This window comes from Aegilops tauschii, chromosome 7, assembly GCF_002575655.3.
Source record: "Aegilops tauschii subsp. strangulata cultivar AL8/78 chromosome 7, Aet v6.0, whole genome shotgun sequence".
Classification (NCBI taxonomy): domain Eukaryota; kingdom Viridiplantae; phylum Streptophyta; class Magnoliopsida; order Poales; family Poaceae; genus Aegilops; species Aegilops tauschii.
The window spans coordinates 33,056,326-33,079,756 of record NC_053041.3 but is presented as its reverse complement, the minus strand read 5'-3'; the positions used below and the strand labels follow the sequence as shown (position 1 = coordinate 33,079,756).

The 23,431-nt window shown below is 43.6% G+C and overlaps 2 protein-coding genes and 1 long non-coding RNA gene across 3 annotated transcripts; all 3 read right to left on the bottom strand.

Annotated features, from left to right (window-relative positions):
- Nucleotides 1-9,081: 9,081 nt before the first annotated feature.
- On the bottom strand, nt 9,082-10,214 carry LOC120969334 (uncharacterized). The gene is made up of 3 exons (XR_012190125.1): nt 10,103-10,214; nt 9,833-9,940; nt 9,082-9,671 (listed from the first exon to the last, which is right to left on the bottom strand). It is a non-coding gene; the product is annotated as an uncharacterized lncRNA (long non-coding RNA).
- Nucleotides 10,215-10,414: 200 nt separating this feature from the next.
- Nucleotides 10,415-14,788, bottom strand: LOC120967944 (protein FAR1-RELATED SEQUENCE 5-like). The gene is made up of 3 exons (XM_073505259.1): nt 14,663-14,788; nt 12,342-13,247; nt 10,415-11,985 (listed from the first exon to the last, which is right to left on the bottom strand). Exons 2-3 carry the CDS (start codon nt 12,868-12,870, stop codon nt 10,730-10,732), a joined length of 1,785 nt encoding a protein of 594 aa, XP_073361360.1. The 5' UTR covers nt 12,871-13,247; nt 14,663-14,788; the 3' UTR covers nt 10,415-10,729.
- A 1,068-nt stretch (nt 14,789-15,856) lies between these two features.
- On the bottom strand, nt 15,857-22,462 carry LOC109770785 (T-complex protein 1 subunit alpha). Its single transcript, XM_020329496.4, has 17 exons — nt 22,278-22,462; nt 22,103-22,167; nt 21,862-21,951; nt 21,685-21,771; nt 21,532-21,591; nt 21,360-21,410; nt 21,168-21,263; nt 20,767-20,832; nt 20,061-20,278; nt 19,736-19,832; nt 19,216-19,302; nt 18,724-18,858; nt 18,517-18,621; nt 17,894-18,022; nt 17,702-17,805; nt 16,278-16,368; nt 15,857-16,192 (listed from the first exon to the last, which is right to left on the bottom strand). The coding sequence occupies exons 1-17, from the start codon at nt 22,348-22,350 to the stop codon at nt 16,109-16,111; spliced, it is 1,638 nt and encodes a 545-aa protein (XP_020185085.1). The 5' UTR covers nt 22,351-22,462; the 3' UTR covers nt 15,857-16,108.
- Between the last annotated feature and the right edge of the window lie 969 nt (nt 22,463-23,431).

Sequence of the window (23,431 nt, the reverse complement as noted above, 5' to 3'; positions counted from 1 at the left end):
ATGGGAGGTGGATCAAAACTTTTCACACCTAACCATTTGATCAATTGTGCATTAAACATGGCCTAATATTTTATAAAATTGATTTGGTCCAATTTTGCAACAAATATATGGTAGGTCCTTCACAAAAAAACTTATTTTGGGCATTCAAAATATTTCCCCGACATGTCATATGTGGTCTAGTGTGATTTCAAAATATTTCTTAACTATTTATATTGAACTTTTTTATTTATTCATAACTCAATTTGTCATTGAATTCATTTTTTAGGTGTACCAACACTTTCATTATAAATATGCACATTTATATTAAGACTCAGTTTTTCATATAGTTACTACATTTCTCATTATAATAGATTTTCTAGTGCCAAAGTGGAACATATTTTTTTGTAAATAATTGTCTATAAACTTTTGTTAAGGATCCTTGAAAATATTTTGTTATAATTGGTTTTACCAAAAATCTGAATAAATAATATCATATTACTCAGACTATATACAGCCCATAATGTATTATAGTGAGTTCGCATACATTTTTCATAGTATGCTTAAACATCTAAATAAACTATTAAAGTGCTTTGGAGCATATGTATCTAGCAAATAACTTGGTAGAATATTTTAGACTATGTTTCTAGCATATAACTTGGTGGAGGATCCAGGAGTACAAGTCTATCAAGTGTATGTGTAACTAAATAGATAATTCTAGAGTGTATGATGTGTCAACTAGTAATATGTACTCGAAACCCCATTTTTGCTCTTTGTTCAGGTTGCTTGTTTCAAATTTGACCCTCGGAGCTAAAATCGCGCAGTTGATAGCATCCATGTGTATTTTGAACTTGAACTTTCATATGTTTTAATGTTAGTCATTTGATTATTATTATTTGACATTGATTCTCCTTAGAGAAAACTGGTGTCATGTGCCTCAACATGTAACCCCATTTCAAAAATCCTAAAATCTAAAAAGCGGCCGGCAACCAACTAACAGACACGGGCGGCTGATTCCTGGCCGTTCGATCGCGCCAGCGATCGCGCCCAGACCCGCCAGGTGCCACCTGGTCTGGATTGACCCCGCACCGCGGTCGTGGGCGGTTGTCCATATCCGGACGTGGGCAGGCCCACCTGTAAGCGGTAGAGGAGGGGAGTAGTGGGGGTCGTGGGCGGCGGTTTTCGAAATGTGTGCCTGAAATCCCTCGTCGCAGCGTGCTCTCTCCCCATTCCGTCTTCGTCTTCCTCTTCGCAATCCTCTCCACCGAACGGGGCGTCGCGGCGGAGTGCTCAGATTGGCGGCGGCTTGCGGGTGGTTCTCCTCGCGGGGGAATCGCTGGTGCTCCTCGCCGTCGGAGGTATGCTCGCCCTCCACTTCTACATGCTTCTCCTCCCTCTCTCTATCTCGCGGAGTGCGGATGGTGCTGAAATGTGAGGGGAATGCTCTCTAGAGTTCGGGAACGGCGTGAACTACCCCCGCTTATCCTCGATTTTGGTCACGTTGAGTTCCCTTCTCCTATCTCGTAGCACGCGCCCAACGGTGGTCGGGATCTACAAGGAGGCGTAGTTCACGGCACGGGGGTGGCTGGCCAGGGTCAACGTGTAGTTGGCCAGGGTACGCGGTAGTCGTTAGGTAGAAGGGATGCATGTCCACGGCGCCCGTTGCGCGATTTTAGGGCGATTTGGCTGTTTAGTTCATGTTCCGTTCAATTTTGTAGAGGTTTGAGATCTGTTCATGATTCTTAGTCATTCTGCAAGTTGTATTAGATGTGCGCAATGTTGTGTGCAATGCATTGGCTGATTTTGTAGTTGGTGTTCAGTAATTTAAGTGGTTAGTTGCACAAAATTCTCCTCAGTTGGCTGCGTCCATATAGTACTTGGCTGTCCATATGCTCTGCAGTTGCAGCAGTTGTTTTGGTCAGTTGGCTCACTGTTTGTACTAGTTGGTTGTCTATACGGTGTTCAGTTGCACAAGTGGCCTGCTCAGTTGGCTGCATCACTTTTTACTAGTTGGTTGTTCATATGTTATACACTTTGTGCTAGTTGCTGTACTTAGTTGGCTTTGCTGTTTCCCCCTCTGCTGTGTGCAACTAGGGACTCTTGTTTGTGCAATCTAGCACCAATGCTTGCCAGTTTTCCAATACAGTCTACCCAATCCACCAGCCTTGTGGTGGCTGTGGTGGTTCATGTGTTTTCTCCTGCTTTGTGCAACTAGGGCCCCTTGATTGTGCAAATTAGTACCAATGATTGCCAATTTTCCAATTTAATTTTTCTCAATGTGCAAGTCTTTGTTGTGGATGTGGTTGTTTTCATGTGTTTCCCCTCATGTGCAACTAGGGACGCTTATTTTTGCAAATTAGCACTAATGGTTGCTAATTTTTCAATATAGTATACCCAATTGTTTTGCTGGATTTTTTGCTTTGCATTTTTTTCTTGTTCCAGTTTGCACAAGTTATCTTACTGAGCTTGTTGCCTTTAGTTAACTATTTTCTGCCTAGTTATTACTTGTCACAGTTGGCAAGTAATACCTAGGCAGAAAATAGTTAGTTGGCTTATATGTTGTCCAGTTTGCACAAGGTTTACTGCCCAGTTGGCTGCATCATTGTAGTAGTTGGTTGTCCACATGTTTTTTGGTTTTTTGCATTTTGTGTCCTTCTTATGTGTAGATGTCTGCAGATCAAAGCAACCTTCTATGATTTCTCAAGTTTGTTTCCGCATCTTCTAACTATGTTTTCTTTTGTTGTATTTCCTCCCGCAGGGCAAAAATGGTTATAATAGGAGGAGATGCGGATGGCAATGAAGAAGATGTATTTTTTCAATTTTTCTGTGTTTTTGAGTTGTTTTCAACTTATGCACGTATGCTAATGTCCTTTTTTTCATGTTTTCTTTTTGGGTTGCTTAATCAGCGTTCTGGAAGTCAGTCGCTTCGCCGGAACTCGAAGCGTCCTGCTAATCGCCAGCCACGACCTGCGCGGAGTGTTGAGCAGGGAGAGGATGTTGAGGTAAGTGGCATGCTGATGACACAAGCCCATTTTTCGGTTTTGTTTGGGTCATATAACATTTTTTTATTTTTTTCCCATGCTCATGTTTTTTATTTTTTCTTAGGATGCTGATCACTTCCGTGTTGTAAAGCGGACTAGATGTGCAGCACATGGAAAGGGAGTTGAGTCATCTTCTAGGGTAAGTAAATTCTCGAATATAAGTGTTTCTCGCTTTTTAGACGCTGATGAAATTATGCAGCAGTTCTCACCACTATTTTTGTTTTTAGTTTGTCAATAACAACCTTTGTAGTTGACATCTCTAGTCATCTTGATCTAAATACAGTTGACATTAGTTGGCATCTTGTAGTTGACAAGTTGGCTTCTTTATAGTTGACATCACTGGTCATTTTTTTGTGCAGGCAGCAGTTGCTGGAGGAGCTGTCGCATCTTCCGCAACAGATGCTGAGGTATGTGGTTTTTTTTGTGTTTATGAGCTACTGAACAGTTCCTTGCAAACCTTTTTTTTAGTTGTTATTATCTTGTTGCAATATCATTTCTTATTGTTGCACATCCGCTAGAACTTTTTGTAGTTGCCAGGTATCGTATATTTCTTTAGTTTTTTTTGAAGGTTGCACACTAGCAGTCTTCAGTTGTCCTCATGATCTTTATTAGTTGCACAAATACATCATATTAGTTGGCATGATCCATTTTATGAATATATAGCTTTTTCCAATACTGAATCAAATGATGATTGCTAGATTTTTTTTCATTCTTGTTTTTTCTCTTGTTTTTAATGTTTCCTTAATGTTTTTATATTCTCATCAACAGGCCAGCGGTGAAGGAGTTGAGGTGGCTGCAGGGGAAGATGTGGAGCGACCATCACAAGCGGGCAGGATAAGGGCATCACCAGCGCGGTTTGCAAATTTCAACGCCTCTCTAACCCCACTACAGAAGTCAGAGCTAGTTTCGAGGTTGTTCGGGGGCTATTGAACTTATCAGACACTTCCAGTGGACCTCACTAAGTTCCTGGTGCATTCCTACCAGCCACAGACCTCTGAAATGGTTTTCCCAGGAAGGGGAAGGATCTGTGTCGATGCTGACAGTGTTCAGAGGGTATTTGATCTCCCAAACAGGGGTCAAAAAGTCAGATATTTAGTTGACAAGGATGCCACTAGGAGATTCAGACAGGCTTTCAACATAACTGGAAATTCTCATCCCCAGATCACTACATGCCTCAAGATGATTCAGGATATGGCTGGAAGAACGGATGACACATTCTTTATGGCCTGGCTTGCGGTTGCCTTCAGCACTTTTCTAGCACCAACCACGGCCTTGAAGCTCAGCCCAAAGTGCTACGGACTTGTGCTAGATCATCAAATGCTCAAGAACACAAACATATGCCTCTTTGTAGCAGAACACATTAATGAAGCTTTCCGGAACATGGACCAGGAGAAGCAAACTGTCTGCTGCTGCTTGTATCACTTGATGGTTAGTGAAAACGACCACTTCCATCTGTTCTTGTTCTTTTGTGCAGTTATAGTTTGCTCAAATACTCATAATAATAACTGAACTTGGCTTTTCTTTTGTTGGGTCTGGTGAAGATACTATACCTTGATGCGCTTGTCCATGACATCCCAGTAAGCAACTGCGCGATACGATCGAATGCATGGGATAGTACTCTAATTGCCAAGGTGATCAAGAAGGATACCATCTCTCCTGGTGTGTTCGGCAAATTACAAGTGAGTTCTCTTTGTTTTTTTCCAACAGTTTCTTCTTTTTATGTTCTTTTGATGTCTGGTCACTTTTTTGGAAATTGCACAAAAAACTGTCATCAGTTGGCACAACAATGCATGTAGTTGCACAGCTTGTACCTTTAAGTTTGGCATCTGCACACATGTCCATTTTAAATCGGCACACCATCTTTTTTAAGTTGCACAGTTTTACTAATCTTGTTGCACAGATGTGTGGCATCAGTTGGTAGAAACTTTTTTTTAGGTGCCATGTGGGTTGCACGGTTCTTGTGTCTTTGTTCAGTTTCATATATGTATAGTCGAATTGTCTACCCCAGTATCTTGTTGTAGTTGCACAGGTTATAATGTTTGGTTTCGTTCAACACACAAATCTATTTTGATAACCTTGTTCTTTTCTTTTTCTCTTTTTTTACATCAGCTTAAAGAGGAGTATAGAGGCACGGAGCAGACACCACTGTTTGGTGGAATTTTGCAAGCTGAAGCGTTCGTGGCATCCAAGTTACCAATAACCTACAATCCGCAGGTTAGTGTTTTGCATACAAAAATTTGTACCACTTACCAACATTTTCTTTTGGCTGGGATGTATGTTCAGTTGGACATGTATAACTTTTGTAGTTGCGAGAATACAGGATTCAGTTGGCTGTGATGTATGTTCAGTTGCACATATAAGCTTCTGTAGTTGCACATGTTCTTTTGGACAGTCAAAGTGTTCGTTTACAACCATTGACATCAACTTGGCAGAATGCATGTTTTTAGTTTGTGCCACAGTGCATGTGTAGTTGGCTAGAATCATGTTTTTAGTTGGCCAGAAAGTGTGTATTAGTCGGTTTTTGCTTATCACATCATGGTCAGTTACAGACATTTTTCTTTTTAATATTTTTTTTGTAACTGAATCAGTACTGAATCTTTTTTTTGTGTTGATGCAGAAAAAGGCAAAGATTGCGAAAGTGGTCAATGACCTGTGCAAGGCTGTAACTGAACAGGTTGGCACCTTCATTGAAGCAGTTGCCAAGATCGATGACGAGGAACCGGATATTGATCCTTACGTACAGCAGCCATCAATGCAAACCGGGGCGTCACGCCGTGCTCCAAAAAGAAAGAGACGGGGGTCAACTATACAAGAAGAAGAAGAGTTTGTTGAGGATGAGTCAGAAGAAGATGAGGAAATGGAAGCAGCGATAGATGTTGACGATGACGAGGACACAGATGTGGATGAATCAGAGGAGGAGGACAAGGATGAGGATGACAATGAAGAAGATGCAGAGGAGGAGGAGGAGGAGGAGGAGGAAGAGGAGGAGGAGGAAGAGGAGGAGGAGGAAGAGGAGGAGGAGCAGGAGGAGGAGGAGGACAAACAAGAAGAGGACAAAGGAGAGGAGGAGGACAAGGAAGAAGATAGTGAGGCAGAGGAGGAGGAAGAAGAAGGTGAGGCCAAAGAGGGGGACGGGGATAAAGGTGCAGCAGTTGATGGCAGTGAGAGGGGAGAAGACAAAGGCGCAGCAGTTGATGGCAGTGAGAGGGAAGAAGACGACGATGAAGAAGACGAGGATGGTTATGGTGATGATAAAGGGGGATCCAATGGAGGCAGCGACAGCAGCGATGATGATGATGATGACAACGCCCCTGGTTCTGGTGGTACAGGCGGCAACACATCCAGGAGGACTAGCACTTCTGCCACCCCTGCCAGCAGCAGCAATTCATTGAGTAGCAGGAGCACACTACAGATGTTAATTGACAAAACGTGCTGGAAAGACAAGGATTTGCCTAAGTCAAAGAAAAATGACGAAGCAGAGTCTCAAGGCAGCATTGATATGTTCAAGCTCTGCAACTTGAAGCCAGCTTTGCCAACCACCTTTCCTGTGCCAGATTTTAGCGACCAAGATATGTGTGAGAAGATCAACTTTGCCATTGACAAGAGCCTGTTCTTATCAAGTGATGCTGAAAAGAATCAAATTGACATGGAGGAAGCAGGAAAGGGTCTTGACTGGGTTCATTCAAAGGAAAAATACAAGGAATATTTGAAGCAGCTTCCAGACCTAAGCTCCGGCAAGAGCAAGGCAGCATCCATGGCAAACCCTCACGTGGTCCAGAAGCGTAAAGCAATTTCAATGAAGAAGAATCTGCAGTTGCCTCAAACCAAGGAGAAGATGGTGAGTGCAGATGCTGAAGTAAATATGGTCAAGGAAGCTGTGCTTCAAACTGATATGCCAACTGTAGTGAGCAGAGAGCCAACCACCATCACAGGAGTTCAACTGATATGGTCAAGGACTCCCCTTTCAAAGTCCCACCAATACCACCTAAGCAGCAAAAGATTGTCAAGTTTGCCATGGGCACAAAGGGGGAACAGGCCACAAAATGTTTGGGGTTCAGAGACGAGAGAGAACTGCGAGCCGCAGCCATTGATGCAGGGGTGCCAAGTTCTGCTAGGTTGCTGCCAACTCAGACTGGAAAGATGCCAACTATAGATACCAGTGTGCCAACTGATGTGTCAGTTAGCAGCGTGGTCACAGTCAAAACCACCACAGCTGCTCAGGAAGGCACCACTGCAACTGCAAGCCCCAAGGTGCCTACTCATAGAGATGCTTCAATGCCAAACACAAAAGGAGGTGATCCTACTACCAAATTGCCGTCCCCAAGAGCCAGCACACAGCAGCCAAGCAAGCCTGCATCACCAAGAGCTGACTTTCAGCAACCATTAACACAAGAGGAGGTGTTCAACATTATAAGTAGGTGCAAGCCTCCAAGGCCGCCAACTACAACACTATGGCGAACCAAGTCAGTGAACGATGCACCCGTGTTTGTGCCGCAAGGAGATGCCCTGGTCCTTGAACCCATACGAAGATCAAAGTCTTATCATGGTGACGGGTTCTGCGATGCACCATCTTTTGACCTCGGCATAGATGGTGATGCTCCAGCACCTGCTCCAGCAGCAGAAACAGCGGAAGCCGGTGTGATTTGTATTGATGAGTGTGAGTTGGACCCAGCAGTTGTGAATGAAGGATGCGCTGCTGCTGATGCTGGCAAGGCAATAGCTCAAGAGCTAGATGTTGGATCACCAGAGAATTGCCACACCCCGATCGCAGAACAAGAAGCTGGCACGAGCAGTTCTTCGGGACCACCTATTGCACGAAGACAGAGGAGGGTAATAAGGCCCGCAGCATCTCAAAGGTCTCCATTCATTGACTACAACAAGAAGAAGACTTTCAGCTCCAATGAGGCAGTGAACAAGCTTTACGCTGCCCTCTTGTATTGGGTCAGGCATCACGAAGGAGCAAATGATGAAGCTACCAGGTAAACTAACTCCCCACAGCCTACATACATATCTTTTTCAGTTGCACAGGACCAGCCACTTAGTTGCACAGAAAGCATAGCATGTTGCACAGAACAGGGCTTTTAGTTGCACACTGTTCTGTTTTCAATTTCATGCACTTTTTTTTGCTGCTGTGACCCTTCGAGCTAACTTGTCTTTTTATTGCTTTCAAAAAAATTCAGCCCTGAGATAATCAGGTATGGTGCTTTCTACATTTCTTTAAAGGAGTTAGTTGATTCGATGAAGCCGGTTCAATGGCTGTCAAAAATTGTTATTGAGACTGGAATCTTACACATCATGGATAACTTACCAGAAGGGTCAAAGAAGGTTGTTATGCCACTGAGGTTTTCTGTAAGTTTTTCCAAAACCTGCTTTACCCTCATCTTTGTTCTGTAGCACTTTTTTTGTTGACCAATTGAGGGAGGCCTTTCATCTACTAAGGAGTTTGAGCCATGCTTTATAATCTCTGCAGATGAATTTACAGCAAGGGATCCACAACGTGAATGAGATAAACAAGAAGTTTGATTACAAGAACCGTCTCGACAAGAAAGACTTGGTGAGTGTTGTGCCCACATGGTCCATCTCTTTTAGTTGGCACCCACAGCATGTTCAGTTGCACATGACACATCTGTTAGTTGGCACATAATTGTTGCAACCTGTTTTTAACTTGACCAAGTCTTTTACTGGTTTTCTTAGCTATAGCCTGTATCTGTGTCTGAAATCGTTCACGCTTGCAGGTCATGCTGCCAGTGCTCGAGTGCGCTGATGTAACCGATAAAGAGGGAGGGAGGCATTATTGGGTCTTCAATGTCAACTTGAGGGACGGACTCTTCGAAGTTCTTGACTCAAACAGGACGCTGGACAACATTGAGCTCATGACCACCGCCTCTACCATCGCGGGGGCAGTACGCCAGCTATGGAGGAAGCATTACCCAAAGTTCAGCATCGAGCACTTCCAGATTATTGACATTGACGTACCGAAGCAGCTCGGCAAGAATCTGAGATACGACAAGGACTAGGTCAGTACTCTTTTTCTTTCTCTGCTCCATGGAGGAAGTTGCTGGTTTGCACAATTTTTAAGCAGATTTTGTAGTTGCACACTAGTAGTAATTCCGTTTGCAACTCAATATCATCACTTTTGTTGATACATTAGGAGCACTGGACATACAATTGTTCAACAACTAAATATTTAACCAGTTGCCAACTAAAAAAACATCATTCTTTTCCTTTTTTGTCTCAAAGTTACAAACGATGAAACAGAATCACAGTAGCCTGAGTGGACACACACCAGCAGTGTGCTCTGTAGATTGGCACTGGCTGCATTTGTTTTTCTTCTTTGGGTGTAGCTCCAGCGCCGATTTGTACCGTCGACTCTTTGCCCTACCCTTTGTACTAGACCTTGGAGGATCCCTAGGCACAAAATCATCAGAAGATTGTGCAGGGGATGCAGCCTCCAACGGGGCAGTAGGACCATCACGATCACCTGTGTAATAATCATATAAAAAAATTAGTATTTTTTTTGTTGTGCAACCAGCACTGATGTTCTCTGCAACCACACAGCCCATGTTGTGCAACTAACTGGTTGCTGTGTGCAAGTTAAGTTGAAAAAAACACCTGTAGTAGCACGGCCCGTCATGGTACTTGGATTGTAATCGCCTATGGGCAGAACAGGAAAAACAAGTTAGATTTTTAGCTTGATCCTCAAACTAACACAGCGCACGCAACTAGGCAGCATGTTCTATGCAACTGGGCACTATGATATGTGCAACTGAAGTCACACACCCTAGTTTTGTTGGGAGTTGGGGAAGGTATTTTACCTGGGTGATGAGCCCCCTGAGTCCTGCCTGTAGGTCCATTGGGAGTAGCACGCAGGGCACTGCTAGTTGGGCCAGGCGGGGGAGGAGGTCTTTGAGGGTTGGCATCACCTATAGCCAGAACAGGACAAACAAGTTAGTTGTGTTATCTTTGATGCTCGAACTAACACAGCGTGCGCAACTAGGTAGCCTGTTTCTGTGCAACTGAGCACCATGATGTGTGCAACTAGAGTTACAGACCTAGTTTGATGGGGAGTTGGGGCAGGTAATTACCTGGACGATGAGCCCCCTGAGTGCTGCCTGTAGGGCCATTGGGAGGAGCACACGGGGGAGGAAGGTGGCAGAGGATGCCGTGTACAGCCAGGAGGTGGAGGAGGTCCTTGAGGGTTGACATCACCTATATCCAGAACAGGAAAAACAAGTTAGTTGTGTTATCTTGATGCTTGAACTAACACAGCATGCGCAACTAGGCAGCCTGTTCGGTGCAACTAGCCACCATGATGTGTGCAACTGGGTACAATGATGTGTGCAACTGAAGTTACACACCTAGTTAGATCAGGAGTTGGGGCAGGTAATTACCTGGATAATGAGCCCCCTGATTGTTGCCTGGAGGTGGAGGAGGTCCTCGAGGGTTGCCATCATCTGATGGCCCCGTGGCAGCAGTTGGTTTTTTCTTTTTCTTGGACATGTTCAGGTGGCCGATCTCGGTACGTGCTGCGTGCATATGCTTGTATACAATAGCTTGTGCTGGATCAGAACCACTCGCAAACTTTGCTAGTTTCCGAAAATCGTATATCATGTTCCTCTCCCTTATCTGCTTCTTTGATTGAGGAGGCATTTCATCCGGTTGCTCATAACCAGTCCCTGGCGCACTAGGTACAGCAGTAGGTGTCCACCGTCTTAGCAGGTACCTTTCCGGTTGACATCAACTCCAATATGGGTGAACACCTTGAGGATGTGGCAACAGAGGATGTCGTCCTTGTCCATTTTACAGCACTCACACAAATAGGAACCCTCCTCCACCCTTGCCTGCACCAAGTAGTTTCGAGAACCATATTTGGCAACAAATTCCTGGTTCGGTCTGAGCTCAAATATATCAGCACCAACTTGGAATGCATTATAACATCCAATCAGCTCAAACTCTTCTCTGAACTTGCGGTAAAGGTCCCTAGTATAGGTTTTGTAAGCTTGCTTCTCTATTGGGAAGTTGGACCACAACTCAATCTCAAGGTGTTTTGTCCTGTAATCATTGCAGCCTTCCTTGGCAAGGATGTGGTTCTGGATTTTTTCATATTGCTTGACGAAGTTCAGCATTGAGTTGTGTGGGTTCACATATCTTTTCAGGATGGCGTTGAACCCCTCACTACGCTGTGTAGACTGTAGGAACGGGAAGAACCTGTGTTTGAAGTAGCACGGCACCCAAGTTGACCTGTATTCGTACAACTTCTCAAAGTGCGTGTGTGTCATAGCCTCGTACTTCATCATTAACCCAGCCCAATTCTGCTCAAACTCGTCTATAGTGAAGCTGAAGTCAACACACTTGTTGAAATCATCAGAGAGTCCTGGATTCCGGCACAGCAGCCAACCAACTTTTTCCTGAGCCTTTTTCATGATGTGCCATCGACAACAGCGGTGCACGGTGGTTGGAAAGATGCTTTGTATTGACTGCCTCATTGCACCATCCTGATCGGTGATGAAGTTGTCAGGAGATTTGCCATCCATAGCCTCTAGGAATGCTCCAAAGACCCAATCAAAGCTCGATGCCAACTCCTGCCTCACAAACGCGCAACCCAGCATGAAAGATTGGCCATGTCGGTTTATTCCTATGAAGGGCGCGAACGGCATATTGTACATGTTGGTCATGTAGGTGGTGTCAAACGATATGCAATCGTGGTACGCCTCCACATAAGCTTTTCGAGCTAAGCCATCCACCCAAAATATGTTGACAACTCTGTCCTCTTCATCATATTTCACCTTATAGAAGAAGTCTGGATCGGTTTTTTGTATATCCTTGAAGTGCGCAATTGTCTCAATCAGATCACCCTCCTTTGTGTCATCTCTACGGAAATTTGTACAAAGATTTGTTATTGCCTTTGGTCCGAATGGCACCATCATCTCAGATCCATAGAACTCTGCCATTACATGCATCATACGTCCTGCATAATACAAAAACAAACAGTATATCCTTTTTTTAGTTGCACGAATGCGCACATCCAGCTGCACAGTAATAGGACATGTGTTGGCACAGAAGATAATCGCAGGAAATGGACACCTAGCTGCACCTTTTTAAAAACACTTTTGCATTTTTTGCATACAGGACATTGTGTAGTTGCACAGTAAAGACAATCTAGTTGCACAACAAGCACCAAAAGTGATATACAGACAGTATGGGAAGTTGGACACCAGTTGCACAGTTAAGTCATTTTAGTTGCACAGTAGTACCATAACAGTTGCACACTGGACTGCCTAGAGGAAAACTTAATTCTTTAAGGGATATAGAAAAACACCACACCTGTAGTCAAGTTGCAGTTATACAAGATGCGCAGAAACTCCTTTTCATCAGGTGAGATGCCTTGGTGGGATCTCAAGTATTTGGACAATGAAGGTTTGTTCACGAGCGGATGATTGTGGTCACGAACAAAGTGCGTCACCTCCCATCGCCCATCTATCAGCTTCACCAACATTTTCGCTTTGCACTGAGTCTGCTTTATTGTCTCGCGTTTGCGCTTCTTCTTCTTCTTACTAGTACCAGCCTCCTCTTCAGCAAATATTGGAGGTTCTTCTTCCATCTCCTCATCACTGTAAACAGATTTTGGATCTGGAATAGGGTCCAGGACAGGAGGAGCCTCAGCTCCTCCATCATCAGCTTTGGGCTTCTTGAACTTGTTGCAGCAAAACTGTTGTTTTATCAATTCATTGGTGCGGGGTGTCCGTCTAGATGTGTTCATCTTGATAGAGAAACCCATCCGTAGTGCGTAGCTGTTGTAGTTATCCTTAGCAATTTGAAGGCTGTCAAACCTCATGCCAACATAGGGTTCCATAGGTTGAGAACCAGCCTCATCCTCTCCTTCTTCTCCTTGCACAGCTCCGTCAACAGCCCCAGCTCCTAGCTCAGTCCTGGTTGGACCAGGAACATTTTCCTCGGTTCCCGTGTCATCTAGAGTATGGCTCTCTGACTACAAAGACACCACTACAGGAGCACCACGGTCTGATGACTGGCCTGCCACATTGTCATGGCCCATAGGGTTACCATCATGACTTGCCTGCGTGTAGTAAACAGATCGACCATTTTCTGTCCATTTCCTTGTTGTATGCTGGGTTGCTGCTGATCCGTATCATGAGGAAGCTCATTGAGATCAGGAGGCAACTCATTGAGATCAAGCATTTTTTTCCTTTTTTGGATGCTGCCACACACTCCCTGCACATATTAAAAAGTAGAAATTGATGTCATCTGTTGGTAACCACAGAAAAGAGTGTTTCAAACAACCTAAAAACTTAGAAATAGGCAGTTGCACACCATTTTGTGACAATCTTAGTTCCAAAAGCAACATGACTGTAGCATAATCTTTATTATAACGGTTATGAATTTTTTTTGTTTGCACAGAGTTGTTATGTTAGTTGCATAGTTTACAGTAAATAGCTGGCAAGAGCATGACTTCTTTTTATTACGGAGTTTTCTGACTTTTTCCCTTTGTTTTGTTGCAATGATCTGTAGGTTTTCTGTGTTGGCAAGGAGCTGTTTCAGATTTTTCTGCACATAATTTGATGTTACATTTGAGACGGAAAATCCAGGTGAAAGAAGAAAGAAGAATTGGAGGACAGATTATAGTTATATATTTTCATCGCCGTTATGTTTTTAGTTCCGGTATATTGAACATATTTTTACACTATAGCTTTGCAATAGGTGTGGGACCAGAATATATGTGTGGGACAAGATTATATGCGTGAATATGTTAATATGGTTTGTGGCTTCATTAGCTATGGACAAAAGTTCTTGTGTTTTTGCTGTCACACTACAGATCTCTGGTTTCGCTAGAATAGACGTCTCAATTGCCAGGATGCATTTTTCCACTTGGCCAGCATACATATTCAGTTGGACATTCAATGTTTTTAGTTGGCTAGAATAGATGTCTCAGTTGGCCAGGTTGCATTTATTTTAGTTTTTGGCTAACATGCATGTTCAGTTGGACAGTTAATGTATTCAGTTGGCTAGAATAGATGTCTCAGTTGGCCAGGATACATTTTCTCAGTTTTGGCCAACATGCATGTTTAGTTGGCCAGAAAACATGTTTTTATTTGCACATATATTACAGTTTTGGCTAGCATGCATGCCGAGTACACGTGGGGTACAATGCATGTTTTAGTTTTGGCTAGCATGCATGCCGAGTTGCCAAAATATAGGTTCAGTTGGCTGGGATGCATGTTCTGTTGCACATTTATGAATTTTTCATTGCACATATCTATTGGACAGTCAATTTGTTCATTTGCAAACAATAACTACAAGTTGGTAGAATGCATGTTTAGTTTTTGGCTACAATGCTTGTTGAGTTGGCTTTAATCATGTTTTAATTGGCCAGAGAACTGGTTTTTAGTTGGCTTGTTTAACACATCCAGGTGGGAGAAACTTGTTTGGCATGCATCAAGTAGTTTTTGGCTTGTTTAACACATCCAGCAGTAACATCAAGTAGGCTGGTGTGATGTGCCAGATTCACCTCTTTTTTGAAGCAGCTTCTCCATGGATTTGTCCTAGATCCATGGAGAAGGGGGTTTACATATGCCTACATATATGCAGTAGAAGAAAAGGGGAAGTGAAGAGAGGCAGAGGGGGCTTACCTACTTGATGTTACTGCCTGGTATGGCTCTGACCACCCTGCCCTTAGATCTTCTTTTTTGAAGCAGCTCCATCTTCTACTTTAGGGCTCCCATGACGGCTGTGTAGGAGGAGGAAGAAGGGTTGGGGGGCGATTCTGTTGGATCTCCTTCTGGCGTGCAGAAGAAGAAGAAGGCAGCGTGGGCGGGGCTGAGGCGTGTGGGGCGAGCGGGCGTGGGTGCGAGCTGGTGGTGGCCGCTCGATCGGTCTGTTTTGGTGGCCGGTCGATCGGCCGGGTTGGTGGCCCTTCCTTTTCTGTTTCGCGGGGAACAGGGGGTTTCCTTTTTCAGCCGGCCGCTCGGTTGCACTAGTGGGCAGCCGGCCGCCCACTAGACGCGTCCTTCAAAAATATATCAACTTTGATTCTCTCCAACTCACACAAAACCAACAGAATCCACATTAAATCAACTCAATCCAGTATTTTTTCAACCCACGTGCTGATATAAAAAATCATTCATGGTTCCAAAAATAATGGTTATACAACACCAACACCATTACCTTGTGTCTGTTACTACGGCACCACTCATTTGTGTACCCTTTGAGGCCTTGTTCGGTACTAGTGTATTTCTAGGGATGTGTTGGGATTATCCCCAGCAAACAATAAATCCCCACCTATTTCTAAAATCATGTTTTGTTCTAGTGTATTCGGCTAGTTTAATCCCCACTTTTCCCTATTTTTTACACCAAATCTTAGGGTATTTTCTCCAGTACCCAATACACTACCCCTGCCTAGTGGATTGGGGGTTGGGGTTTTATGGAATTTGAGAGGATTGGGTGAAGGTAGGGGTTTCACCCGATCCCTGTGGGGATTATCCCAACTAATCTCCACAAAACCTCTATACCAAACAAGGCCTGAATGGTTTTGATCCCTGCAAATATGTGATGAGCACATCCTCGACCTTCACGATGCAGCCTGCTACCGAATTCTAGCGGCAAGGTACACACACATACAAAGCTTAGACCAAAAGCTGCTGCAAAGTTGGCCAGCTGAACTAGCGATCAGATTTGTCGGATGGCCGCATACAAATGAGTGGTCAAATTAGCCTTGGAGATGCTCTCAGGGGGCCGTACAGCACACATCAGCATAATGCGAAGAAGTGGCAAAGTGGGATCAAAACCTGTATGACGACCAAGTTACCGGCAAGAACACAACCAAGTTACTTGCAAGGACTATCAGCAATGCCCTAAGGCTAGGCAAAATTTGCTTCTATTCGTAAGTCGTTCTGCTACCCACATACAGCGAAACACACAGCAATACACCTTCACGCATCGATCTTCCATACAACATTCTACAAGAACGTCCGCTAATACAAGTTGTAAAAAGAAAACCACAACCAGCAGTCTAAGAGCCTATAGCAACCAGCCATCGCGTAACAAACAGCAACCAGGGATCGTAAAATGGCATATGGCTACTCTTCTTGGCCAGACTCTTCCTTGTCGAGCTTGATCATGTCGTCGATCCTCACAATGGTAATGGCTGCTTCTGTGGCAAACTGCGGAGCAAAAAGGTATATGAGATGTGCCATGGATCTCAGCATAAACAATGTGGGTGACAAGCGAACAAGCTAACCAACTAACCTGAATGATCTTCACTTTGCTCATTGCTGGCTCGATCACGCCATGTTCAAGGTTGTTGCGGATTACACCTTTCGTCAGGTCAAGACCCATGCTGCAGCAAATTCAAACAAAGTTGAAAAAATGTGCAGTAGTGCAAGAAAAAAAAACTGAAGATGTGGAGTAGCAGAACAAAACAGAAAATGGACAAATATATTGAATTACTGAAGTATAAAAAATTTCTAGTAGCCATCACTGTTACCAAATTATGCATCTAGGTGCGCACTTCCCCAATGACAATTCAAAATTTAAATCATAAGTATTCTGGTACTCTACAAAAGAAAGCTCAAGTGGACACTGAGATGGATCTTGCAGTCTCCTGTACAGGAAACCGATGGGAATATTGTCTATATATCATTTGCTCAACACGCACATCTCAGCCCAGAGTGCATAACTATTTTCCTCAAGAGGGTGGTGATACTAGCCTTCAAGGCAAGGTTTACGAGTCGACGAGTCGTTCCGAGGTTGAGACTCATAGACTAATCATGACTAGTCTAGACTAGTCGACATGGTACTGTAATACTCAACTATTAATACCTAGTAGTAGTATGTAGTACATACTAACAGTACAGTATGCAATAAAACCAGAAGTGCTATGCGACGCTTGCCAGGCCCAGCCCAGCGCCACGCAGCACCCCCACCCCCCCCCCCCCCCCCCCCCAGCTGGCCCATTTGGGCCCAAGTGGCCAGCCTACTTAGCCCCCCAGTCACTGTAACCCTAGCTCCCGATCGATCCCATTTTTTTTTTTTGACTATTTACTGTGAAGCAATAGCTCCACAGTCTTTTATTCAAATAAATAAAGGAGGTCCATATAATTACAAACTATGAAGGAGGTGGGTAGAGAGAAAGAAACTTACCTACTTACCTAAGAAACAAAGTACAACAATCTAAGGTAGGTTGTTAACCCAAGCTAAGAATACAGGTTTAACACTATCCCATTGCCGCCGCCAGCACCATCACGCAAAGGAGCATGCACGCGAGACCCGCGCCTCCGGCCGCCTTCAACCGACCACCGCCATGCCTCCTCCTCTCCTCTCCTCTATCTCTCTTCCTTCTCTCGCGTCTACGGGCCGCGCGCGCCTACGTGTCACGGCCATGGCTGCCGCTCGAGCATGAGCTCCAGCCGGGCTGGGTAACTTATCCCCTCAAAATTTTGAGTCGCTCGACTCAAATAGCTCGACTAGTCCAGACTAGTCTGTCGACTGCTCGACTCGACCAAGTAGTCTAGACGAGACTTGTAGTCGGCACTCAAGTTGCGACTCGTAGACTAGTTTGTCAACTAGTCTCGACTAGTCCCTCGACTCGTAATCAGTGCTTCAAGGCCTATGTAACATAGTGGAGCCACAATATGCTCAGATCTTTAACAGAGATAAATAAGTTCAAGTACCTTGATAAGTGCTGCTTATCAGCATTTGTTTGAGCTTTATTATGATATGCCCTAAGTTGTGCGACAAGGTCAGTTGCATCTTTTGCGGCATTAACAGCGAGGACCTATCATCACAGAGCCATACTCACATTAGTATATCATCATGTGGTTCAGTATGCAAGTGTCATATGTACAAAATATAACTGATTAAACCTTCGGTATGATCAACAAAGATTCTGCAAATTCAGCAATCGCCAGCTGTTCCCTGGATCCAAGAGTTGTAGCAAGATTCTCCAGGTACACAGATAATGCAGCTTCTACAGCACCACCCCCAGCAACTACCTGCATGACCAATATACATGTTAAATACACTCTACCTACAAGAAAACAACAGCTTACAGAACTACATTCACCGACCAGGAAAGAAGAGATCTAATGTTAGCATATTATGTGAAATGGTGAACGAGAGATGCAGATACTACAGAATAAAGTGCTACATTTAAATGATGGCTTTTAACTGTTCCTATTCTCCTTCAAGCATGAAAAAAGTTCTCAGGAACGAGGATTGCAACTTTTGGAAACAAGGCCTCAAAGAAAATTACAAAAAAAAGATTGCACTAGTATGGATCGGCAACAAACATGATATACAAAAGAATCTTAAATATCAAAATTGGGAACAAGGAAGCACCAGCTAAACTTTGAACTCCAAATCACACTTAGTAGCAAGAAAAATGCTAAACAAAGACAAAATAAGATTAATCTCACACACCACATAAATCATGACAACAGGGAACCAACAAGGCAACTAATAAAGCAACAGCAGAAGAAGGATTTACCGTATTGGATTCCAAAGTTCTCTTCACAATGCACAATGCATCATGCAAAGACCGTTCAATCTCATCTAGCATGAAGTCATTTGCTCCTCTAAGTATAATGGAGACCTGCATAAAAGAAATGCAAGTGTGATGCCTCTAGCTTTGAAACTAATGCTTACGTCATTAATCGTAGTATAGCTAGCTCAACATTGGCATGAAGATACATACCGCACTTGTATTCTTTGTGCCTTTCACCAGAATTATTTCATCATCAGAAATCCTTTCCTCAACAACCTCACTGGCATGTCCAAGGAATGATGGATCAAATGTTTCTTCACCCTCCATGTCAGCAAAAGTAGTCACCTGTAGGTTCTTATTACTTTAGGATACTGACAGGCAGTTCATTTTGGCTTGAAAAAGTAATTATTTCCATTATTACTTGGGAATATCAATGATAGAAGTTGTTTTTTTTATTAATATAAAGTCCTACTGTAATACTCCCTCCATCCCATTTTGGGACGGAGGGAGTAGATTGGTAAGCTGCTACGCTGGAATAGCATATATTCGAAACAGGAAATCATCAAATAAATGTATTCCAGTATTGCGAATTTAGTAATATTTCAACAAAATCAAGTCATGAATGAGATTAAAGACTGTAAATTATGAAAATACTCCCTGATCATAACTATCTAACCGGCAATATGAAGAAATAAGGCATACCATTGTTGCACCTGTAGCCTTGGCAACATGGCGCAAGTCCTCCTTGCGCACACGTCTTACTGCAATTGCTCCAGCCTCAACAAAGTACTAAAATAATGTTTCAGGTCATGAGATTTAGTTAGTCAACAGGAAGTGATATCCACATACACCACAACAGCCCAGTACATCTTTTCAAATTCGTAACAATCAAATCATATGAAACGAACACTTCTGAGGAAAAAAACTTGAGACTGAGTACTATTGACAGGGAATGGAAGGTGGCAGTGATATGATGATAACTGTAGTATAAAAGATTCTGCTGTAAGGCCAAATTAACAAACATATGATGCTAACTGTAGCATAACAGATTGTGTTTGCACCACCCCAAAAGTACCAGCAGCTAAGAAGAATGTGAAATTCAGTACTAACGTGGACAAGTTCAACCAAATACATAAATTGTCTGTGTTCTGGCAAACAGTATACAGAACTATATCAAGGATAGGAACAGCAATCTGACTCTACCTGAGGTATGAAAACGTACCTTCAATGACATATCATCAATTCCCTTGGTGGTAAATACAACATTAGCACCAGCCTTGAGAACTTTCTGAATTCGCTCCTTTGTTATGTCAGATTCTCTGCGGAAAGAAGCAAGGTGTTCGGTATATAATATTGGGTACCCTAAGATAGAAGATAAATTGATTGTGAATAGCGAAAGGCATGAAGACCTATCACAGGAAATGAGAAACAAACAGGATAACCAAGAGAGCACATTCATTGAAGATTAATTCTGGAGATAACAAAAGGAAATATATAATGAGATGCAAACTACTCCCTCCGACCCATAATATAAGAAATGCATATACCTCTCACGGATCTTCTCAAGTTCCCTTGGATCGGATACAAGGACTTGAACACCCATTTGCATTTTCGTCTTCTGAAGGTTGAAATCAAGACAAGCAATTCTAGCAGGGGTTACTCTGGTAGGCATTCCTTGAGCTGCACGGCCAGTGTTCAGCGCATAACCATTCAGCAGGTAACTTTCTTTGGCACTTTTACCATGAGCTTTCAAAATATTAATACTCTGCAGAATAAAAAACAAACATTTACAAGCGAAATTGTAAGTGGCACAGATAACAATTCCCCTAACAATGTGTTAAATAAATCAAACATCATGTCCAGTACATAAGAAGGCATTACAATATTAATACGGGAGAACAATTTTAAGTGGCAGTAGAATTGATTATATTAATATCAGGTAAAAGGCAGCCCAACATTAAGGTATATGTAAGATTACTACACACTAGCACAATGAATATCAAGATGTCTAATACACCCAGCAGGAAAAGACCAATGGTGCATAAAGAAAAACAACAGCACAAACTGGTAGAATAAATTTTGCCTAAAGAGTCCACACAAGGGTGTAAAGCTTATATCTACATTCAGAGAGAAGGTAACCAGCAACTTAAATCTACAATTGCAATAGCAAAATTGACATGCCTTGACATATAGCAATTACGAATACAAAATTTTGATTTAATGTAGTATTGTAACCAAATGCACTTTGCTTACCTTGATTGGATACTTCACTTCTCCCTTGGAGTTTGTAGTCTTCACAGCTTGAACTGCTTCTACAACCTAAGAAACCACTGCCACGTCAATTAAATATCACATTGTTTTAGCCAAAACTAATGGAAAGACAAAGGAACACCTAACATTTGGTTCCAAATATGAGCAACTTGTTAGATAGACACCATAAGATGGCAGCATTATCAAAACAAATAATAGACCGGCCCGCTGTAAATGCATGCATGGACTAAATAACTATTTGCAGTTTAACAAATGCCACCAAAATCAAATATATGACAACCATACCATCAGATTTCACTATTTCTGAGCTCCACTGTGCACAGATATGTAAAAAAGAATGCATGATTAAGAAACCAGAAGTACAAATGACCACAGGAACTTACCAGATTTGCAAAGAAATTACCATCCGTGGTAATCAGTTTCGAGGACATGCTGGTTTTAGCACAGTTTATAAGGGAGTCTTTTCCAAGTCTATCCACCTAAAAGTGTAGACGAATATTCATGTTAGCATGAGAGTGCGCATGGAATGGAACAGAGTTGTACTGCCATTTGTTATGCATAGAGTATTCCCTTACCTTGACAGACAGCTTTTCTTCAACATACTTGCAAGCTTCGCGCATAGCAAGCTGGTAAGAATATGAAGGTAGAAAGTAAGTATTAGTAATGCACGATATTACGTGTTTTGCTCGCAATGTTCAACTAAAATGGAAGAGATGCTGCAACCAATAGTATAAATTATAAGCTTACCCTGTAGCCACTAATAATGGAGGTCGGGTGAATCTTATTCCTCACAAGTTCATTGGCTCTCTGGCAAAAAGAAACAGAACAGCATGTGTGAGCACAAATAGCAGGGAAACTCATAAGACAAGAAAAACTTGCCACTAAATCTCGTTCCATCACCTTAAGCAACTCTGCAGCAATGATGACGACAGAGGTAGTCCCATCTCCAACCTCCCGGTCCTGGAGCTCAGCCAGTTCCACAAGAACCTACAGAGAAATGGAACCACAGGAAAATCTAAGAACAAAGCAGCGGTCCAATCAAAACGAGATCAGCTATGCGTGTGTGCCAGGCATCACCTTTGCGGCAGGATGCTCGACCTCCAGCATCCTCAAAATGGTGGCCCCGTCGTTCGTGATCGTGACATCACCAATATCGTCCACCAGCATCTGCAGGCCGCATACGCTAACTTAGCGGATTTCAAAACTAGTGCGGATCCAGAACCAATAGATATCTACTGCTTCACTGATCCTGGCTACAGACAAATCATTTTCTTCAGTGACGGTGTTTTGTTTTCAGAGTGGGAGGCGTGGCGCGTACCTTGTCGAGCCCGACGGGGCCGAGGGACGACTTGACGATGTTGGCCACGGCCTGGCACGCCGACACTGCGGCCGGAGGAGATTGAGCGGCGAATTAGACCTAGATCTCGCGGCGCACCACGCGATCCCGCGGCGCGAAAATCGGGAGGGGGAGGGGGAGGGGGAGGGGGGGTTACCGTTCTGGGTGCGGACGTCCTGGCCGGACTGGCGCTCGCCCATGATGTCGGGGACCTGGGCGGTGATCGCCATGGCGGCGGCGGCGGGGAGGGCGCAGTGGGACTGGAGAGTTCGAGAGGGGGAGGGAGGGAGCTCTTGGCGCTCGAGGGAATGGGGTGGGAGCGGCGGCGCTAGGCTTCGGTGTGGGGGGCGCTATTTATGGGCCGTCGTCGGCCCGTGGGCAGGCATTCCGCTCGCGGCCCGTGTTCGCGGGCCAGGTAGGCCGCTTTCTCCAGTTCTTTGACGCACGCACATCCCTAAAAAAAAAAGTTCTTTGACGCACGCTCTGCCTCCTGGGCGCCCTATTTCTCGCCTAACGCATCACTAAATGAGGAACACTCTCTCCAAAGATCACTTTCACCCTATGTTGCGACAAGTGGCGGCGCGCTGTATGTGGATCACTTGTCGTAAATTGGGAGTTTTTTTTTCGTACGTTCATTTATTCAAAACGTTTTACCTCTTAAACCATGCGTCCAAATGTTGAACCGTTTTCACCGTTACATTCCTCGCATCGAGATTTGAGAAACAAAATCTCATGTTGATAGGAACTTTTTTTCACGAAAAAAATCGGACAAAAAAAATGAACCAGAAGCACTCCTTTTCCTTTCAAAAGCCGTTTTCAAGAAGCACAGCTGTGCCTCTCGCGAAAACAAATCCATGCCTATCGAGGAAACAAAATCGTACCTCTAGCGAAAGGAAAAAACGCACTTTTTTCCATTTTTGAGAGGCATGGTCGTGCCTCTCACGTAAGCAATTGCGTACCTCTCGCGGAAGCAAAACAGTGTCTCTCATGGAAGGAAAAAATGTGTTTTCCCCGTTTCTGGCCCCGCCTCTCCCGGAAGCAAAACCGTGCGTCTCAAGTAAGGGGGAAAAAGAGAAAACGCGTTCTTTTTTCATTTTTCGAGAGGCATGGTCGTGCCTTCCCGAAAGGAAAACAACGCATTTTTTGCGTTCCCAAGAAGCACCTAAAGCAAATCCGTGCCTCTCGCGGAAGAAAAAAATACGTTTTTTCGCACAAATTTTTATTGAATATTTTTTTGTTGAAAAGCTAAGAAAAACCGATCAAAAACCGAAAAGCCGAAAAAAACATTTACAAAGCCAAAAGTATGTGCCA